This window comes from Rhinolophus sinicus, linkage group LG05, assembly GCF_036562045.2.
Source record: "Rhinolophus sinicus isolate RSC01 linkage group LG05, ASM3656204v1, whole genome shotgun sequence".
Lineage (NCBI taxonomy): Eukaryota > Metazoa > Chordata > Mammalia > Chiroptera > Rhinolophidae > Rhinolophus > Rhinolophus sinicus.
Window position 1 is genome coordinate 49,320,544 of NC_133755.1, and position 21,257 is coordinate 49,341,800.

At 43.2% G+C, this 21,257-nt stretch overlaps 1 protein-coding gene across 3 annotated transcripts in view; it reads left to right on the forward strand.

Moving 5' to 3' along the window:
* Window positions 1-21,257, forward strand: part of ANTXR1 (ANTXR cell adhesion molecule 1) — a 212,354-nt gene that overhangs the window by 107,292 nt on the left and 83,805 nt on the right. Inside the window, exon 13 of one of the 3 annotated variants that reach the window (XM_019718386.2) lies at window positions 19,066-19,161. In XM_019718386.2, the coding sequence (XP_019573945.2) occupies window positions 19,066-19,161 (96 nt within the window). Of the gene's footprint in view, window positions 1-1,878; window positions 2,067-3,399; window positions 3,565-19,065; window positions 19,162-21,257 lie in introns of those variants that run through there. The other 2 variants (XM_074332095.1, XM_074332096.1) reach the window with 2 other exon arrangements.

Consider the following 21,257-nt stretch of genomic DNA (forward strand, 5'->3'; position numbering starts at 1 on the left):
TTCAGGGCAGGCTCCTCATCCGTGAGGGTCTAGAGTATAAGGCTGGACACCAGGCAGAACCATAGAGACTGGTATAGAATACAATCTAGTCACTCCATTTGCTAAGTCTAAGGAACACAGAGATATAATACATGGAAAACAGACCAGTACTCCAAGGATTTGCAATTTAATGTGATAAGTGCTTTAACAGAAAAATGAACAGTGTAATACCATGAGTGTCTGGGGAATCAAACAAGGATTCACAGAAAACATCATACTTCAACTGGGTCATGAAGAAAGAGTAGAGATTTGCTAAGGATATGGCCTGGATAAAGGCACGTTTTGGGCCAATGTGGCTGTAATTGGTTGGGTTGGGCAATAGGAGAGAATGTCAGAGACAAAACAATTAGGACCAGTTGGAAAAGCCTTCTTTATCTGCCACATTTTGGAGTTTTTGTTTACAAGTTAATATTTAATTTAAACATAATACTGAGGCAGTTTTGATGTTAACTTCCTATCGCTACTCATTTGGGAAATTAACATCTTTCATCTTTAAAAAAGAAAAAGAATCTAGGTAACTACAGAAAAGCTGTGACTTAGGGAACATTGGCATGGCCTGAATTCACTCCAGAATACTGGAAACTTAGGCTGTGAAAGCTCAACTAATCTCGATGTGGCCAGACAAGGCTGAGGGTGCACAAACTGCCTTGGTCAGGACTGGGTCTGAGGGGGTATTCTGGAGCTCAGAGATGGAGGCTGCAGTGGCTACAGCTAAGAAAGGCTGCAAAGGGAAGGCAGGGACCACATCACAGAACTTTCTGCAGAGTTCTGTCCTAAGCAACTTCCTGTGTCGGTTTTCTAAGTCAGTTCAATTTTGTTACTAATTGTTTTGAAATAACTTGGGAAAATACGAATCAAGCCTGGGTTTGTAGTCGTATGACCATCTAGGTAAACAGAGTTGGCATGGCTGCCCTTGTCAAAATGTCTTGAATTTCACTAGCCTTGTAGGGATTGAACCCAGTAGTCTGTGCTGAGTGGCACTCTTGCCTTCCAACATAATAAAAAAAAGTGTGTGCTCTTCAGAAAAAGTAGAAATCAGAGAAGACTTTTTTCTTCTATTTCTTTTCCAAGGTCTGCAGAATAGTTCTTTAATCAAAATAGGTTGCTACACTTGGAATAGATCATTCATAGCAGCAGTTATAAGCGTGTGGGCCTCTTCATTAAGGAAGGAAGTACAGGGAGGAGGTTGCTGGTGGTGAATGGAGCCAAAAATCAAGACCAACATGTTTTAAAATAGTACTGTGGGCAAAGTGTTAGGGGCTCAAAGAAGAATAGCCAGTCCTTGACTTCCAGAAGCCTGCCACACAGATGCCAAGGCAGAATGTACACTCTAAGATGCAATTATACATTTTGGGATACAAAAGGCAAATATCACATGGGCACCCAGAAATTCCCATCTGTTCCAAAGATTCATGAGCCCCCACACAGGCCTTTGGATAAGTCAATTGACACAAGCAGTGCACACTCAGGAGTGTCCCCTTAATGATCTAGTGGATTACTTCTCAGTACCCAAGATGGCATTCACTTCCTGCAAAGGGGAGCTGGGCTAATCAACCATTCTAGACATTCAGGGATAACACGTAAGCAGCTCATGACTTGCTCAGCCCCAGAAGTCTACCCCATGATTGTCTTTTCCCCAATAAGACCCTCCCTAAGCTGTTTCATAGTTCTAAGAAATGACCTCTGGAGAACACAAGTCCCTTCCCAACAAACAACCAATTGAGGAGGGCAGGACCAAGGCCAACACCCTGACTCTCCCTTATGTATTTCTTCACCCTAACAGTATTCCACTTCCTGTCCAACTTGCTTCCACACTCACCTGTCTCTCTCTTCATACAGCCTGGAAGAGTAAGGGGAGACTGGATTGGAGGGGAAATAGGAGACTGACCTTGCAGAGGATTTGAATGACCGAAGATGGAGTTTGGGCAATGGGAAGCCATTCAAAGGAAGCACAAAGCAAAATTTTAGGAAGATTTATCCAGCACTAGTATGTTCCAAGTACGTTAATAAAATAGCATTAATTTGGATGTCACTGATTTATAAATTTGGTCATTTGGAAAGGGAATAGGCTCCAGTGCACTTTTACATTATTTGGACTAAAGCAAATTTTGTACTGAAAGTGACCAATCCAGAGCCTTGAGGCTACACTTGATTCATTAGTGTTTTATGCTCAGCCCTCGAAAAAGAATGGCCTTTATTGTTGCTATAATTATAGGTCATATGTCCTTTGAAAATATGGCTTAGCAAAGCACAGGGGAAAGACAGTTGGAGAAGGACAACAGAAACAAACATGGGCTTTGAGATCAGATCGAGGTGGCTAAAATCCTGCTCTTTAAATAGCTGTCACAGGGCCTGGTCCATAGTAGGTACTCAATGTGAGTTTCCTTGCCCTGATGTTGTAGGCTCTGTAACAATCAGTACAGTGATATGCTTCCCAAAGAGACTCTGACATCTGGTTGAATTAACAGCAGTATGGTGTCTAAGACTAAGGAAGTCATGGAAACTCTCAACTTGGTAAATGTAAAATCTCCACTCAAGTGTTGTATTAAATACGAAGGACACGTCAGGGAGAGCCTAGAAAAACTGAATATATGAAAAATATTACCAAATATGGTAGATTATGTAGAATTATCTGTAGAAGTGGGACTTTTTAGCCTGGAGTTGGGAAGAAAAACTCGATGGCCATTTTCAATATTTGAAGGAATGTTCTGAAACAGGTGTGCCTGCTTTTACTGTATAGACCCAAGGAGTAGAGTACGCTGATAGATACAATTTATGGCTCAGGTTTTCAAGTCTCTCTAATTGGCTGCTTCAGGTAGGAGTGAGTTCCCTAGCATGGTTGTATTCAAGTACAGGCAAGTTGACAACTTGGCAGAATTCCGTGAAAGTCATTTATGCATCAGATAGGCAACTGGACTAGAAAAGCTTTCAGACTCCTTCCAATGCTGAGAGTCTGTAATTCTAGAACTAAAAGAAGTAGGCTAGTGAAGGAGTAAGGTAAACATTATCAGTCCTGTAAAGTATAACAAATTGAGTTTGACTTTTCTATTTTGAAAATAAATATGAGAGCCTTTTGTTGGTGACACTGGAGACCGCTTCTGTTAGTGAGATTGAGATTGGCCAACCTCCACCTAATACAAATGAGATTATATTTCAGACCAGAGGGTGCCTAAAGCTCCTCCTGAGAACAATTTGTTGTCAAGTAACCTCAAAACACACCTTTCCATTTACAAATAATTGATATACTAGTCGCAAATCATTCTCACCTATTTATTAGCTAGTCTCAGTAGAGCCATATGCAATTCAAGGTCTTTTTTTACAGCATCCTAGTATTTGTTTCATTGTTATTATTTTAACAAGATGACCTGTGGTTTCTTGTACTGTCATTAGAAAGAGCGAAAGACCACAGGAATATCAGAATGCAGAACTCAGATCTCAAATGTTGTTTATGAACTGAAATAAAAATAGTTTGCCAACATCTCTATTTTGATAACCCTTGTATGCATAAAAATATCTTTTCAAATATGTTTTGGAGGATTTGTGCTAATTTATTTTTCTTGGATGTTTGAGCAATTGACTTTCAATATTTTTATCTCTAAATATTTTAAAGAATGTTTGCCCTAACTTTGAAATTTCCTTGTTGTGAGAGTAAATGAGAAACAATTTTTTTGAATCTATGCCTTAGAAAACTCTGCAATAAGCACATAATAAGATAGTAATATTTATTTTTAGAAATAAAAGTTAAGTCCATACAATCCATAACCAAGATAAATGTCATGGACCAAACTCAGCAGTTAAAAACACACAGATTGACAGATTGTGTTTAAAAAAGAAAAACCATATGCTACTTATGATAAAATATACATTCAAAAGTATATATATATATGTATATATAGACATAGAAAGGTTGAAAATAAAATATGAGAAACATTATATCAGCTAAATACCAAAGAAAATTAGTGTAGCTATATTAATATCAAATAAAATATACTTTGTGGGGAAAAATTATTAATATAAAGAAGACCATTACATAGCATTGAAAAAGAACAGTTAACCTAGAAGGTATATTTCTAGTCTACACTTAATGACATATCCTCGGCATATATGAAGCAAACATTGACAAAATTATAAAGACAAATTGATAAATCTACCAAAACAGGAGGAGACTTATGTAGTTTTCTCAGTAATTAATAGATCAACCAGCCAAAAGAATAAAATAGAAATGATTCGAATAATACAATTAAACATGATCTAGTGGACATACCATAAGACTACAGCAAAACTTTCTAGGTAGGGTCTAAAAATTTTTGTTTGAATGAAATGGGGGTTAAATTCTAAGACACACTTTGTTCACATTTTAACATCTCTGAAATTGGATGATAATCATTAATGTATCATAATTTAATTGGCAGTGTTTTTCCCTAATGTCTCATAAAATAAAGATGCATCCTACAACAGATGCATCTTAAATTCAGTGAAATCTTTCCCACCAGTCTGTACTGTGTCAAAAGTAAAGATAATGAAATATACACTACACATCACACTGATCAGTCAGTTCCTCTCCACCACCTGTCCCTAACCACAGTAGGAAATAAGAACTCTGGCCTTTCTCCTTTGGAGAGTGGGGGATAGGTAGAGGGCAGGAGCTGATCACCAACCACATTACAGCCAACTTATGAGATGGCCAGGAGTGCAATAGCACCCCCGGAGGGCTCACTGCATATAGGAATTCTACCTCCTGCAGAAAATACCTCCTTCTTTTCAAGCATACTTTGAACATTTATAAGGAGTAGCCATGTACTAGGCCATAAGCCAAATCTCAATAAATTTCCAAAAAATTGATGTCATGTGGACCATATTTTGTCACCAAAAAAGTCCATTAAAAATCTATAGCAAATCAAGTCACAAATCATTTTGAAAATCTCATATGTTTGGAAGTTTCAAACATACATCTAAATCTTTTATAAGTCAAAGTAACATCATAATGGAAATTAGGAAATACTGAAAACTAGTCAATTATGAAGACGTTACATAACCGAACTTGTGAAATGCAGCTAAAGTGGTTGTTAGGGGAAAATTTATATCCCTAAATGTTTATATTAGGAAAGAAGAAAAGTTGTAAGTCAATTAGCCAACATAGAACTCAAGATGTTAGAGAAGAACAACAGAGTAAATCCCTCCAAAGAATAAGACAAAACTAATAAAATGAAAACAAGGTAAATAGATAAAGAAAACTATTAGTTGTGCGGAGGAGCGGTGGAAAAAGAGAAATAGACATGTGATCTAAAGGGCTGTTATTGCTAGTCAGTTCTGGATGGGAGGATGGGCCAACTCCCTGCTTTCACAGGTTGGGGCAGTACTGGAGTGAGATCATTAACCAAGGGAACGGAGAAAACACATGCAAATTGAGCTCACCCCTTACCTACTCCTAGGTTTTCTTCCTGTGAAACCCTTTGTACACAAAATGGATGTGATGAAATATTGTACAGTGTGTACATTTTACTCTCTATCATTGTTATCATGAACTAAAATTTGCCAAATTACTATGAAATCCTCTATTTCTGAGGCTGTTTGCCCCTAGAGTGGTGTTCTGATCACAATGTTTAATGAAGTTTATGGTTTTGCTTTTTCTGGCCTCTCACTTCTTGGTATTAGGCATGTGTCTTCCACTCTACATCCCTCTCCCTGTTCTAATTTGACAGTTTAAGTTTCTGGGTGCCAAGATATCAGACAACCAGGCTATGTAATTTGTATATAAAATAAGAATTCTTGTCTCTAAATAAGAACTTGAGAGAGTGTATATGCTCTCAGGACACAAGCTTCAGTGAATGACCAGTGTGTCCATTGTTCCTGCTCCTGGATGATTGGGGCTGCTTCAAATGATTGAATCTTTTAGGTTAAGCATTCTGGATTAGCAAATCCAGTTGAAAGAGGCACAATTAAAGAAAGAAGTTCACAATTTAAAGGGGAGCCAAAAAGTGTGTGCATGGGAAGGGGCGAAGAGGGGTAGAGAGGGGAGGGAAGGGGAGGGGAGGGGAGGGGAGGGGAGGGAGGGGAAGGGAGGGGAGGAGAGGAAAGGAGAGAATAACAGTTCGGGAAATAGGACCATAAAACAGAGAGCCTGAGAGGATCTCTTTTCTGCCAACCCTAAAATAATTGCCAACTTAAATGGCCAGAAATTGGCAAAATCAGTGGGCTAGGCTATCACAGAATTGGAAGATACAGAAGCCTGTCCCAGGTCATATTGTCCATGTTGGCACTTTGCAGTCACCTTGCACCAAATCACAACCTGGGACCTTACATGTATCTTCCAATCAGGATATTATTTGGGACTGACATGATTTGTATTTTTTACCTTTCCAAAAAGCAGGCAAACTCTTCTCTTTGCTCCCTGCAGAATAACAAAGTCCCACAAAGATATATAAACACCTTTCCACAAAGATATATAAACACCTATTCATTAGGGCACCAAGGAAATGCAAAGGTTAATGATTTAATTTATATCTTCCCAAAAGAAGTCAGTACCACAAGCAATACATTACTAGCATTCCTTTGCTGTTGTTGTGGTTGCTAAAACAGATGTTGGTTTAGTCAGTGCCCAAAGCAGTGGGCTTAATGTTTCGCTTCATTTTTTCTTTAATTAAAAAGCATTTACATGAGTGACAACTGAAATATTTCTGGGTTTCTTTTACACACAACCCAGCATCAGGAAAACTGCTTCTTTTGCAGGCCAAGGAAGTATGAAAGGTGTAGCTAAGACAATGTTATTTTCTCTACATGGCTGAAATTCATGGACTTAGCAAAGGTATCTATCTGTAAGGCTCAAGGTTCTTGAGACTGTATATAAAAAGTATACATTCAGCCAAAGTAAATACCTAACAAATGCTCCAACCTGGCAGCCTCAGTTGACCCTGAACTGTTGGCCTTAAAATTTATGAATGCACTGGTGCCTAATAGGTAAAAATGCTTGCTGATGATCAAACATTTTTATTTCATATTTCTTCACTCTAAATAAAGTTATGTCCATTCCTACTTCTGTGCCTTTGATCACATTTCACTCCTTCTGGAATGCCCGCTCATCTTCTCTCCACCTACCCAAATTTCACTGTGGCTGCAAGGCCTGCCAAGTGCTGCCTGGACCTGCCCGAGGATGCCTCACTGACCTTGGCAAGCCTCCTGAACTACCTCTGCTCCGAGCTCATGCCCTGGGGTTCTTAGCCTCATCTACAGCTTAACTGCACAGAACCTGTGCTGCTTCTAAATGAGCGCTGTGAGTCAGTCCTGATTTTCTAACTGGACTGTGTAATATCTTCCAGGATTGGAGGCTCACTTTGTTCATCTTTCTCTGTCTCCTACTGCTAAGCATGTGTTAGAAACTCAATAGAAAATGATTTGTTGGTTTCCTGATACCCTGTTATGCGGTTTAGAGACATTGTTTTAAGGAATCGATCACATGGGCATCTATCTCTATGAGGCGCTACCCAAATCGTAGGCATGACTTCCACCTTTCTGAGCTCCTAATCTAAGGCAACAACCAACAGTACCCAGTAGGTATGCTTACTTACTGATATTAGGTAATAATGATGCTGACTAATATATGAGGATGGTCAATAAGACCAACTGAGTGTACACATTAGATAAATAGCTACATTAAAGGCAAGTAATCAATTTCCTCTATGTAGTGCAACAACAACAAAAAATGAAAATGAGAAATTAGCCTTTCTCTAACCAGTCCCTTCCAGTATTTGAACATTACTAAGTAACTTTCTTTGTAATCCTATTTCCACAGCCCACTCCCAGGAACTAAGGCATTCTGAGAACTAACGAGCTACATCTTGTCTGCATTATTCTCAAAAAACTGGTTTTGTTTAACAAGCTCTATGCATTTTATGGAGAAAAGAGAACGAATCCAAGATTAACTGTCATTCTCACCACTGTGAGTGGCATGAAATGTCTCTATGAGGTCAGGGGGACAAGAGGACCGAGACGATGCTAGAAAACCTTCATATACATCGAATACTCTAAGCTTGCATTGGTAGGAGTGTGGCATTAATCTTCCTCTTAATCACAGACTAATAATGGCTTATCTAAGTCCTTCTGGTATTATTCATATAAGGCAGAAAATAGTACGATTTATAGCAAACTAGAATTTATATACAAATGATTGGAAGGTCATAATCTTTCTCCAACAGCACTGTCATTATGCCAACTATCTTCTGAACCCCTGCTCCAAAATTGCCATAATTTTGAAGGCACAGTATTTGAATATCCTCAATAGGGCGATAGTAGAACGTCCTCATCATGTGATTTCAGCACAACCCCAAAAGTTGTAGGAACCAGGTCTGATGAATAGTGGGTTATCGATGTGGGAACCTCGTTGGTGAAAAGCAAAGCATGACCACGAAGGTATAAGATTCTCTTTTTGTGGCCCATACATTGGTTTCAGTTCCAAGGAAGGTGTTTCAGAATGCTTTGAGCAATGGTCACACATCATTGGAGAGTCTCCAGCATCCAAAGCCACTAGTTTGGAATTCGATTCATTTGGATATGGGAGTTCTGCCATGTGCCCTATATGGAGAGCCTCACTACTGTATAGCCATGCTTTTTATAAAGAGTTCCACAAGGGCTTAGGTAATTCTCACCTAATATTTTTCCTATACTGCCTACATCATGGATTTAAAAATCCCATATCTTCAGTATCTGTCAATTTTATTCCCATTTCTTGCCCAGATTACCTCTCAGGAAGCAAGAATGAATCAAAATGTTTGATTATGTTTTGCCCTCGTTAATGTTGGATCAACTTTAATGAGGGCTATTAAATTTACCATTGGAAAAGCCACTTGGGTTTCCCTTTCCTTAACGTGAGGATGGCAATCTGAAGGCCTGTGGTTTCCCCAATATGTAACCTGGGACCACCCACCAACATCATAGCTCGTCAGAGTTAGCATTAATGTTGTTCACAGAAATCAAATTCATTTACCTCGGCCAAGCCAGGGCAGAGAAGCTAGAGCAGAATGGGAAGGGAAGTCACCTGTATTAAAGGATGGCCATGTGCCATCTACACATACCTGATCTTATGGAAGTAGCCAATCAATCCTGGAAGTAGAAATATCTCGATTTCATATACACAGAGAAAAGGAAAGTTAAAAGAGAATGGGTAACTTATCCAAAGTCCATATACTAATAAGTGGAAAAACTTAAGATTTAGATCATCTTTTCCTGATTCCAAAATCCAAGCTCTTTGTAGTGAGGGTGGTTAGTGAGTTGATTCTCATGATGGGGCCATGGAGGGGGAGGTGAGCAGCCTCGAACAACATTGGCTCCAGTGCCTTTTCTGCCACCCACTAGTTGTAGAAGGTATTAGCCTGCAAAATTCTCATTTCCCTCAATCTAATAAATAAGTAGAGTGACTATTAAGTCCTTCTATGTTTGAAACAATGCATTACATCTCGACGAGTTACGAAGACGAGTAAAGTCAGATATATATCCTCCAGGGCCTTAGAGTTCAGTGAGCTAGACAAGCACATAATGATATATTTTTTATAATATACAGTAGATGCTAAGATAGAGACATAGTATAAAATGGGAGCACAAATTCAGAGTTCAGTGGTAGTATTTACTTGTCGGTGTTTCCCACTTAACTACAAGGTCTGTGATTGCAGAGACCATGTCCATCTTTAATGCCAATGCTTGTAGAGGGCCTAGCACATAGTAGGTGCTCAATAAATATGCAAGGTATGAATGAATCAGGTAGAGCCTGAGCTAAGGCTTAAAAGATAAGAAACAGTTACCCAAGCAATGAAAGGAAGAAAGCATGTTTCAGGGAGAAGAACATGAGAACAGTGAGGTGTATACAGGGAACTATATGCGGTTTAGTTTTGTTGAAGCACAAAACGTAAGGAAGGAGGTGGTGAGAGAGGAGGTTGGAGAAATAAGAGAGGCCTGGTTGTGAAGGGCCTTGTGTGGGCTGGCGGCTCCTGTACCTGAGGGTCCATAATGGATTCTGGGGATTTGATGGACCTCCTGAAACTGTATCAAAGTTTGTGAGCTTGTGTGTAAATAAGTGTACTTTCTGAGGAAGTGGTGTCTCACTTTAATCAAATTCTCAAATGTGAAAAACTCCCACAAACAATGAAGAGTTGTTAAAGAGTTCATGCGTGGTCAGAGCTACCAGAATAACATTTTCGATAGATGACTCTCGATGCAGGTATGGAGGATAGAATTCAAGGTAGCAAGAATGGTGGTGGAGAAACTTTTGAAGAGCTAACTGCAACTAAATATTCGAGAAAGAAATAACAGGATTCTAAGCCTAATCAATGGTATTGGAGATGGTGTAGACAGGAGTGGATTCAAGGGGTACTTAGGAATTCAAAGGAGTGGATGTACTGATGGCGGGTATGACATCAAGGAGGAGAGGGGGAGGGAAAGAAAATTGATAATGACTCCAGATTTCCAATGTGGGTTGATACATTGGACCATGGAATGAGAGGAGGGTAATAGGCAGGTTTGAAAGAGAAAACAATGAGCTCAGTTTGAACTCTTGAGTTTGAGGTGTCAGTGGGACCTACCAGACAGTGGAATGATACTAACTACAAACCTGAAGCATGAGGAGAGATCTAACCTAGAGAAAAAGCTTGAAGTCATGAATATCTAGAAGAGAGTGTAAACAACGAAAGGAAATGAGAGCTCGTGGAAAGTATTAGAAAGAAAAAACGCAATGGACCAAGATTGCATCCATGAGTTGTACAACATCGTAAATGTACTAAATGCCGCTGAATTATACACTTAAAAATGATTAAAATGGCAAAGATATATATATATATGTATATGTGTGTGTATATATATATATATATATATATATATATATACACACACATATATATGTATATATTTTTTTACCATAATTTTTTAAAGGGGGGGAGTGGATACAGACTTCAGGCAAAATAAAAAGTATATACTTTCCTTAAAAAAAAAAATGGATCCATGGGGCATGCCGACATTTAAGGTACTGCAAACAAGAAGCACTTCAGGAAGGTAGACAAGGACTAATCAGAGACAGGAGGAAGGAGGCTCAGGAGAGTATTGTCACAGATACCGGGGAATCGAATTCAAATAACATGTAGGGTGGGGTGGGCGGAGAAGTTAGATAATCACCAAGGCTACTTCCAGAAATAACAGTCAGAATGTATGAGCTCTGGGAGAGAGAATTTTGATCTCTGGACTTGCCCCTCCAGAACTTCTCAGCAGCAATAGAATGACTTAAATTTCATCTTTCAAAATAAAACTTGCCCATGCTTTCCCAGTTTTGTCTGGGCAGGAAACGGAGCTCAGACCAGCTGCTGAGGATGGTTCTAAGTGCCACTTCAGAGCACTGGAATGTGACACCTCCCCAGTGCCAGCCTCTGCCCTGGGAGGGCGGAAAGCAGCGTGCAGCAGGGAAGGCATGCACAGCAGAGTCCTGGAGCGTCCCTCATCTGGGGGCTGACGCTCCTCTGGCTGCTCACAGGGTCCCCCATCTGAGCAGGATAAGTCAACACGTTCCTAGTCTGCATATTTCCATCTCCCAAGGATGGCTTCTTTGAAATTTAGACCAAGCAGGTTGCTATGAAACCACAAGGTTACAGACCAGAGCTGCCCCTGGCTAAAGGGTCGCTTTCCCTTGAGGACTTTCCCACAGGGCTTCAAAGACAACCTGATCAATACCAGAGAGAGGGGGGCAGGTGCAGGGGTAGAGGCAGGAAGAAGGACCACTGGGGAAGCTCACGCCAGAGCAAACCTTCTTTGTGGTGTCCCGGGGTGCCCTGTGACTTCATCATTTCCCAGCTGAATCCAGGAAAACAGCATTGCCAGCATTCAAGAAGCTCTAATGCATCATCAGCTATTTTCTTGTCATATTTTTGGCAGAGTTTGGCTAATATTCCTTCAATGTGGTAGAATAAACCTGCTAATTCATTCTTTCGTGTTAAATGTTTAAAAGATAGTCTAACCATGTGAACGAATCTGAGTATCTTCAGTAATTCAGTGTTAATACTTAGAATCGGCCAAACTGAGCACAGGACTACAGCAATCCATCTGTGAGGGCTCGCATAACACCTTTGTTAATAATTTGCATATGCTCTTGTTGTCAAAGGGTAATTGTTACAATTACCAGGACCCATCCTGGGGTAAATTAAAATAAGAGATATTGAGAGGGTGGGGGATACTGTAGTGGGAGCAATAAAGCAAGTGACAAACAGAAATGAGACCCCCAAAAAATGAGAGACGAAAGTCTCAGTATTGCCTTTATTATTGTGGGCTGGAGACTATGGCTGAGTGTGGCAGCAAGTGGGCTGGCAACTGAGGCCCAGAATTAAATAGGTTTACCAGTCTCTCTGTGGGCATCAGGCCTGTCTGGGGAAAACTTATAATCAGGGACAGTTACTGGGAAACTGATGAAGCTTAAGCTTCAGGGATCCCATTTGAAAGGGTCCTTTCTCGACTTTTCTAAGGCCCTGGGAGGAGCCCTTATTATTTTACATTTGTATTTTTATGTTCTTTTATTTCTTAAAGAGGCTCCCCAAAATCGTATAAGCGTCAGGTCCCTCCAAAAAACTGCCTGCATGGAACAAAGGAGGACAGCCCCTGTTCCCTGTGGGTAGCACACCCCGGGAGAACAAGGGGAGAGCAGATCCCAGCATGCTTGGTTTACTCCGGCCTTAGGTATTGAACCAGTAAATGGGAAAAGAAAGTCCTGGACTGTACACACAGGGTGCCCTCCACATGGAAGGACACTCAGGAGTGGGAAGAATGCCCGCTCCTGAGCTGAGACAGTCACCCAGGCCAAACTGCAGACACTCCGCTGGCTCCATAATGACCCCACGGGCATCAGGCAGAATCCCAGTCCAAGCCCGACTTTGAGATGGAGAATTTCACAAGGTAGAGCTTCCCCCAGTCTCCTACTAATTCCTCTCCATTTCATCCTCCTCCCTCGACCCTAGCAACCCACAAACAAAACTGAAACACTCAGCAATCTTGATGCTCTAATGTCCAGAGGCCTGCCTCACTCCCAGCCCGCTGCAGGCAGGCGAGCCCAGACAAGACCCACCCCACCCCCACCCCCCCCGCCATGCGTCAGAAATCCGAAGTTACCTAAAAACCTACCAAGGAAGAGATGTTTTCATTGTTTAAGTTTCCAAATCCATACCCTTGAACACAATGCCTCCTTGTCTCAAAAGAGATGCCCTCATTTGGTGAGCTGGGAACAGGGAATTAAAAAAAGACATGATGCAGAGATTTGGCCTTCTGAGCCAGGCAGCCTTCAGGGCAGGTCATCCTGACAACAAAACATCCGCTTGGAGGAAGGAAGGAGCAGGGCTGGGTGAGACCTGCCCTCATATTGAATATTCCACATCTGCCTGCCCAACAGCAGGCCTCTGTGACAGGATATTACACGATAGCGTTTGATGGTGGGGGAGGCATAAAACTATTCACTGAGGAAAATGGATGATGCCCCCCAGCTGGAAGATGCACCATCTTGGGCTGCTTGCTTTACCACAGGCTTCCGTTCAGCTCTAGTCACACACCCCAGAGCCTGCCACCTCCCGCCAAAATTTTTTTAAAGGCCTGTGTTGCTTTTTAAAATTTTGTTTTCACTTTATAAATAAGAATTTAACTTGAGTTGATATTTAGGTTGTTGTGAAAATAACAGGTAGGAATCAACCTTGGCTATTTATCTGCTGCTTCCTTTCCCTCTGATTTCTGTTCTGAATGTTTCCAGTGAATTGCACGCAGGACCTGCCCAGCCCTGAGGGTGTCAGACTAAGAATTTGCTGGGCAAGTCAGCTTCTGCTCTCACTCTCATAAAATCAGGCTGGTGCAGGCCCCTGCTTCAGGCTCCTCTTCCCCTGTGAGGACTCTCAAACAGAGAAGCTGCAGTAGGGGTCTGCTGGCAGGCCTGGGGGCAGGCTCGTACTGAACTTGAGAGTTCTCAGAAGCCACCTCGCCCCATGCCAGCTAGAACCCCTGAGACAGGGATGGATCAGGCACAGTTCTGTAAGAGCCTTGTGGTTGTGACCACATAGCCCTGGGGATCTATCAGTCCTGGCCAGCCTTTGCCCTGGTGAAGGGGGACAGCAGAGGATGAGCCACACACAGGTCCTCAGTCAGGCTGAGAGCAGAGTTGAGCCCACGACCCTCCTGGGCTCTGATCCAAGAAGAAGCTTGCAGGAGCAGGTGGCAGTTAGCACAGCATGTACTGACAGACAGTGAGCTGGGACACAGGTGGGCAAGTCAAAGGCCAGAGCCCATGGAGCCAAGGCAGTTTGCACCAGAGCAAGAGAACAGAGCCCAGAGCAGAGCTAGGTGCTGGGTGCCAGGCTATACTCTGTGGGCTCTGGAACACTCTACATGCCTCCCCACCATTGGGAGAACCTACTTCTTAGCACCCAAGGGGCTTCTTTATCTTGGGACTTGGTGAAGATGCAAAAGGACTGGCTTAGAATAACAGAACTAATTTTATGAACGAAGCAAATACCATTTACTAAACAGTGCAGGTGTGTATGTATTTCTACACTACATACTGATACGGTATATATTCAACGGATAACATAAGGTCATCCTTACATGGGTTGTCAGTCCCTCTTCACAAGGTTATTGGTTGAAACTCTAGGCCAAGCTCATGCTTAAGGGAAAGACGGCTCTGTTATGGTCTCTGTTCCTTTCCAACTTCACTCTGAAGTACACTCGCACGCCTGAGACGTATGATCCACACTGGGCCACGTGGGTGAACTTCCTTCCACCAGAGCAAAGGCAGCCATTACACGCACCGTCTCAATCTCTCATATAGCTGCTTAATGCTGAGTCTCTAAAGTACAGATATTTCTTAAGTGAATTTTTATAAGTCTGACGTTCTAGTAGAACGGTTAAGAGGGAGGGAGGCAAGGTTCTAAAACCAAACTGCGAGGGTTCAATTCCTAGTTTTGCAACATTAAAGTTGTGGGCATATAAATATGCCTGTAAGTAGTTTGTGGAGGGTCTTGGATACATTACATATCTTCGCTCAGCCTCCGTTTTCCTTGCCTGTCTGGGATAACAGTCCCTACAATAAGGCTGCTTTAACAAGGCTCATTTAATTCAATGAGATACTGTGCATCTAGCACTTTGCATAGTGCCAGGAATGTAGACAGCACCCAATAAAGGTCAGCTATTGTTAGTAAAATCAGAACCAATCACATCTGTGAAAATGCAAGCGTTTTAGAAGGAATGACCCTGTAAAATGTCATCCTAAAAGAACGGGGCTCTTACAGCAGCTCTCCACCTGGGCCTTTGACCCCCAGTCTTTTCATCCTCAGCTCTGTACTCTACAGTGTCCATAGCATTTGCTTCCCAAGAAACATATCCCATCACAGTGCGCCCGTGGTTAAATCCACCAAGGGTCCCCTTTGGCTCAGGATAGGAGCATGGCCTCTCACAGTGGGGCCCCACCGCCCTTTCACCCCCATACCATGCACTTTGTGTTTGCCTTTCCATTCAGAAATGCCAACCTTTCCTTGGCCCTGAGAGCTCTAGGGCCTCAAGCACTGGGTTCTTAGCACTTGCTAAGAGCAATCACTATATCCTGCTAGTTAAACCCAACCTGTGAGCTGTGGAACCAGACTGCTCAGGTTTCAATTCTGGTTTCTCTCTGTGACCTTGGGCAAGTGCTTCTCCTATCCTTGCCTCGGTATTTTTATCTGTAAAATGGGAAAAATAATACTATTGAGTTTATAAGGTCATTAATGAGAAATAAACAAGCTAGCATATGGAAAGCATGTTAGTACATAGACTAGTCCCTGGCACATGTAAGTGCTCAATAAATATTAGCTGTGCCTATAACAATTATCATCATTATCATCATTACTGTTCCACCAGGACAGAAGCTCTTTAAGCATAGGGACTGACTATTTTGCTCATTGTCTGGCACGTAACAGGTGCTAGGTATACAGCTGTTGAATAACACACAATCCCCTGCCTGTGGTTAATTGTTTATGCATCTCCCTCTGTAGACCGTCAGCACCTTGGTTCTGTCTGATCAATCCAGTATCCCAGAGGTCTGCTCAGTGGGCACAGATCCTCAATAAATGTTTGCTGGATGAATACATGAACAAACCGCTGGGGTTATGTGTACATGTTATCACCTAGTAAAACATTAGCTTTAGGTCTAAGTTTATCAAAAGTCCACACCCTCAGTTTGACGGTGACTCTTTCGCACTGCGTGTATAATGGTTGCTGAAAGATCTTGAACACAGGCAGTGCATTTGGGGGCTTTATCTGCGGCTGCCTCCAGAGCAGGAGAAAGTTCTTCCAGAAGTCCCTGCCCCCGGGCATGTCCACTCCCCCAGCACCCCTCACTGCACCTGCCCTTTCCTGAGTCCCACGCTGTCCTCCTCCGCCTTGTAAGGGGCAGACCAAGCCTGGCCCGAGAAAGGCCAGTGGTAGCTTTGTCCAGATCCAGGAAATCTCGCCCAGCACAGAAGTCTCCTCTTTCCCCTGTGGGCCAGGGCCTGCACCCTCCTCACTTCACAGGAAACCTTCTCCTCCTTCTCCCAGAAGGAAATTTAAATATTTCCCCTCACTACCTCAACCTTTCTGTTTCAGTTCCTCCATCTAAAGTGAAAGATAAAATCAGGAGAGGGGAAACTATACATCGTGTGAATAAATGTAGTCTGTAGTCTTCACTTAATTATAACTCAATACTAAGAGACTGCTGTTTTATAAGCCTCTCAGTAACCAAAACCATTTATCATTCCAAGTGCAAACAGATTTGCTGTCGTAGGGAAATAGAGGGAGGGTGAGCTACAGCTCAGTGTTTGACATGATAGCTTTCATCCCAATTTCCCGGCAATGCCTGCATACATCTTATAACTCACTTTATCCTCACTTACGTGCAATGAGGCGGGTGAGGTTTAGTATCTCCCTCTTATGGGCATGAGATGTAGAGGTTGGCAGATCAAGAGCGTTGACCTTAACTAACAATAAGTTTGGGAAACACGCATGATGTCACTGAGAGCATCTCTCTGTGCCATAGCTCATGCATCAGTGTTGTGGCTGCAGAAGCGTCCTCTCTGCCATGGCCATGTCCACCCACTGGTCCCTGTGCTCTGTCCCCACCCACTGACCAGCCCTGCATCTGCACTTGGAAGGCTGCAGCTCCCTTGGGGGAAATCTGGCATTCCCAAGCTTTGGCGTAGAGTGCATGTCTGGGGGCGGGGGGGGGGGGGGGTGTTAGTTCCCTGGCTTTTGGGTCAAAGACATTCCAGGGAGTAATAGCTGCCTTTAAACAGCTTCCAGTAGCCCCCACTGAGCACTCAGAGGGGAGTGAGTGAAGTCCCAGCTCTGCCATTAACCTGCTGTGTTACCCTGCCTAGGCCACGCAACCTCCCTCCTCTGTAACTGGGGGCACAGGGACAGCTTGGAGAATCTGATCATGCTATGCACGGTCTCTCCTGAAGGGACATGCACTAAGGATCATGGATGTCATTTCAAGAGGGTCACAGTCTTCTATCCACTTGAGCCCATTTGTGTGCCCCCTAGGTCTACTGATGCAGGGTAAGAACCTGTGGGCCACATGAGCTCGGACACCAAAAGGACGGGCCCCAAGTGCAGGTTTTTAAAGTACAACGTCAGTAGTTTATTTCTGCGTTATGATAGAGAGAGAGAGAGAGAGAGAGAGAGAGAGAGAGATAAGAAAACATATATTTTAAAAAAGAAGAAAATTACCATAAACCCACTACCAGTAAAACCACTATTAATATTTAGTAAGTATCCCTCAGTCTTTCTTTCTCTCTCTCTCACTCTCGATACATATATATATATATCCACTCACATCAGGAATGTTTTCTCATGTCATTTAAATATTATTTGAAAGCATGCCTACATAGTAATCGATTGCATTGGTAGTTCTATAATGTACTAGTCATTCCCTAATTCTTAAACATTTATATTTTCTTTCAATAATTATTTATTATTATTATCTGTGCCAACATACCTCATTATTTTCTTGGGCTAAAAGTGGAATTGCCAGCTTTACGCAGAAGGAGTACCTATAATAATTAATACCTATGACGGTTTGCCCCTCACCACCTCCCTTCCTGAAAATTTGGGGAGGGGTGGAGGGTGGAAGGGACTTAAATAATTTCCATTCCCAGTAGCCGGGAGGGAGGGATGGAGGGAGGGTGGAGGGGACTTCAACCTGCTTCTTGAACTAGCAGCCCCAGAATACCTATACCAAGTAGGATCTCTCCTTGCTTAAAGTGAACAACAATCTCAGACCACAGTAACCGTGACTATTTTCGGGACTGGCCCAGGCATGTTTTCAAGTGGGTATAATTCACTTTGGGCGCCCGTCTCACCCCTTGGCCCCCATATAAGCACCTGACATGACTGCTGCATTGACTCAGCCCCCACACGCCTCCCTCCCACGTCTATCAGCAGCGGCTACACTCTCCACTCCCTGGAATCTATCTGCCTTTTGTTGTTTCCTCTCAGTGGTTCTAGACTTTCTTCCCACAGCCTTATGAATTGATTACATGCACCTATGTGAATGGATTCTGGGGAGCTGGCTGGATCCTGAGTAGAGCTGTCCTGAGTCCTCCCCAGACAGTGGCAGGTCGAGGCTATGGGAGGCTGTCCCTGGGCAGCGGCTGATGGTCCAGAGGCAGATGGGCAGTGGTAGGCCACCTCCATGCCCAGCTGCGTGGGCAGCTACCTGTCTGCCTCTTGCAGGGTTGGTCCTTCAGAATGGTGCTCAAAGAGAAGAACAGGGCCTGCCCCACTGAGGAAATGAATCCATTTCTCATGAGGATTGGCTACATAGAGTGGGTTGCCCAGGATGAAGGGCAGAGTTTCAGCCATTTGCTTAGCAAACTGCGCTCTTCTCTGGGCCTTAAAACTGCATATTGGTGATGGGAGGGGGAGACCACAGGGCTTCCTTGCCCCACCCCGGGCTCACATGCTTATTGCGCACATGGCTTGACCCCTGGCTGACCGCCCTGTCTCTTGGCCCCACAGTCTGATGGCTCCATCCTGGCAATCGCCCTGCTGATCCTGTTCCTGCTCCTGGCCCTGGCTCTGCTCTGGTGGTTCTGGCCCCTCTGCTGCACCGTGGTAAGTGCCCCGAGCTCCTCCTCCTCACCTCAGGCCATGGGCCACTCAAAGCAAAGGGTGACAAAAGTTAACAGGACCATGAGTAGGGTAGGGTAACAAAAGAATCTGTAAAGGTTAAGGACAAATCTTGCATCGTTTACACAATGTATACAAAATTGGCATAAGCTAACATCGTTCAGTGGAACCACACGTCTTTAGGAGTCAATATGGGTTAGGGAAGTGAGATTGCCAGGTAGGGCAGCTGAGGTGGCTGCTCTGGTTCCAGTGCTTAGGAAGGTTCCACAGAACACCATAAATGATGTTATTTGACATGTGATAAATACATGTGCTTGTGTATGTATGGCGCACATGCACACACGCGCGCGCGCGCGCGCGCGCACACACACACACACACACTTGTTGAGTTGCCCTAGCTGATACTCTTCCAAGGCTACCTGGTCTTAGCAACTAGTCAGCCCATCTGAGAGAATGGCCTGGGGCCTCTTTATTTTTAACAATAAAGAGTGGCACCCACCTTTACTTCATTACTTTTAGCAAGCATTTACAGGCCACAACTACTGTGTGCCCAGTGCTCATCTAAGCACATCGGCTACCAGATCAGTAGCAACCTGCCTTCTCCCCATCCTCATTGCCTGCAGCCACCTCGTAGCTCCAGCCAGCGTCTCCATGAATAGCTTGGGGCCTGGAATAAGCCGTCACTTGCTGTGCCCAAATCATAGTGCCTCTTTATCAGTTTCTAGTCCCTGGCCCCTAGACCAGGAAAGACCCAAATAAAGTAATAGCCAAATGAAGAAAAAGACATTAACTCTCACATATACAGTTCTAGCAAGTGACCTGCCTCTATGCCATGTCAGAGCAGGCACTGTAAAGCCCAGGTGACTTTGAAGTGAGCACTGCTCTCTACTGCCATGGTATCTACCATTGCCTTCTATCTTAGTCCTTCCAGGGAGGGTCCTGCAGGGGAAAAGAGATGGTGAGCCTGTCCAGATGAGAGCGTGTCACATTTTGTCTCAGAAACTCCAGCACTCAGCACACAGTGCAAGGTGACACACTCCTGTGTGTCAGACTGAGCCAAACAAAGACCATGAACTCATAGAATGCTGGACTTGAAAAGGAGGGGGAAAGGGCTCCGAACGACACTTTAAAGAGGTGGTGAATGAAGGAGATGAGGAACTTAGCCAGGGTGTGGATCCAGGGGGCAGGGACTTTGGGCAGGAAAGAGGCTCTTGCACCAACAGAAGCTTCTGGGTGTTGAGGGGATGATGTGACTTGTAGCAGACAAGAACATATGTGCAGGGAGGGACCCAGGACAGGTACACGTCTCAGGCCAATTAGTGCAATCCAGACTGCACTGATTTTACCAAAATGTTAAACTGATTCTTACCAGAGCAGCCCCAAGAGTTAAATGTTGTTTTAGGTACTTAAGGCTTCATAGCTATTTTATTTGAACTGTAAAAATATCCATGAGTCAGAGTGCTTTCTCTGGTGATTCAACAAAAAAAGAAAAAGCGCATTTTCAAGTGTGGAATTTTGGGGGGAAAAACGCTTTGCAGTGGGCTCTTACAGAAGGGGGTGGCCAGGGTTGGTGGCGGTGGCAGCAGGCAGTGGACACCTGGGCTTCTACTTTAGTAGGCATCACCCTTGTTCACTTAGTCCCTTTGATTATATAAAAAAGTTGTCTCTGGGTGAGGACAGCTAGGAGCAGTAGAACAGCCAAGCAGTGCTCCACTACTCACCAGCTGTGTGATCTTGGGCAAGTTACTTAACCTCTCTGTGCCCCAGTTTTTTCATTTGTATAACGAGGACAATAAAAACACCAACCTCACAGGTACGCGGTGAAGATTAAAGGAGTTCACATATATAAACTACTTAGAAACGGCACTTTGCACGTAGTAAGTGCTGTGTATTATTATTAATATTAATAAATATTTACTGTACTAAGAATATATTACTGTACTGTATGGCATTTGATTTATATTAGTGGGAAATGTCTCTTTTTTCCAGTTTTATTGAGATGTAATTGACAGATAGCATTGTATCAGTTAAGATGTACAACACAGTGAAATGTATATATTGCAAAATGAATACAAGTTTAG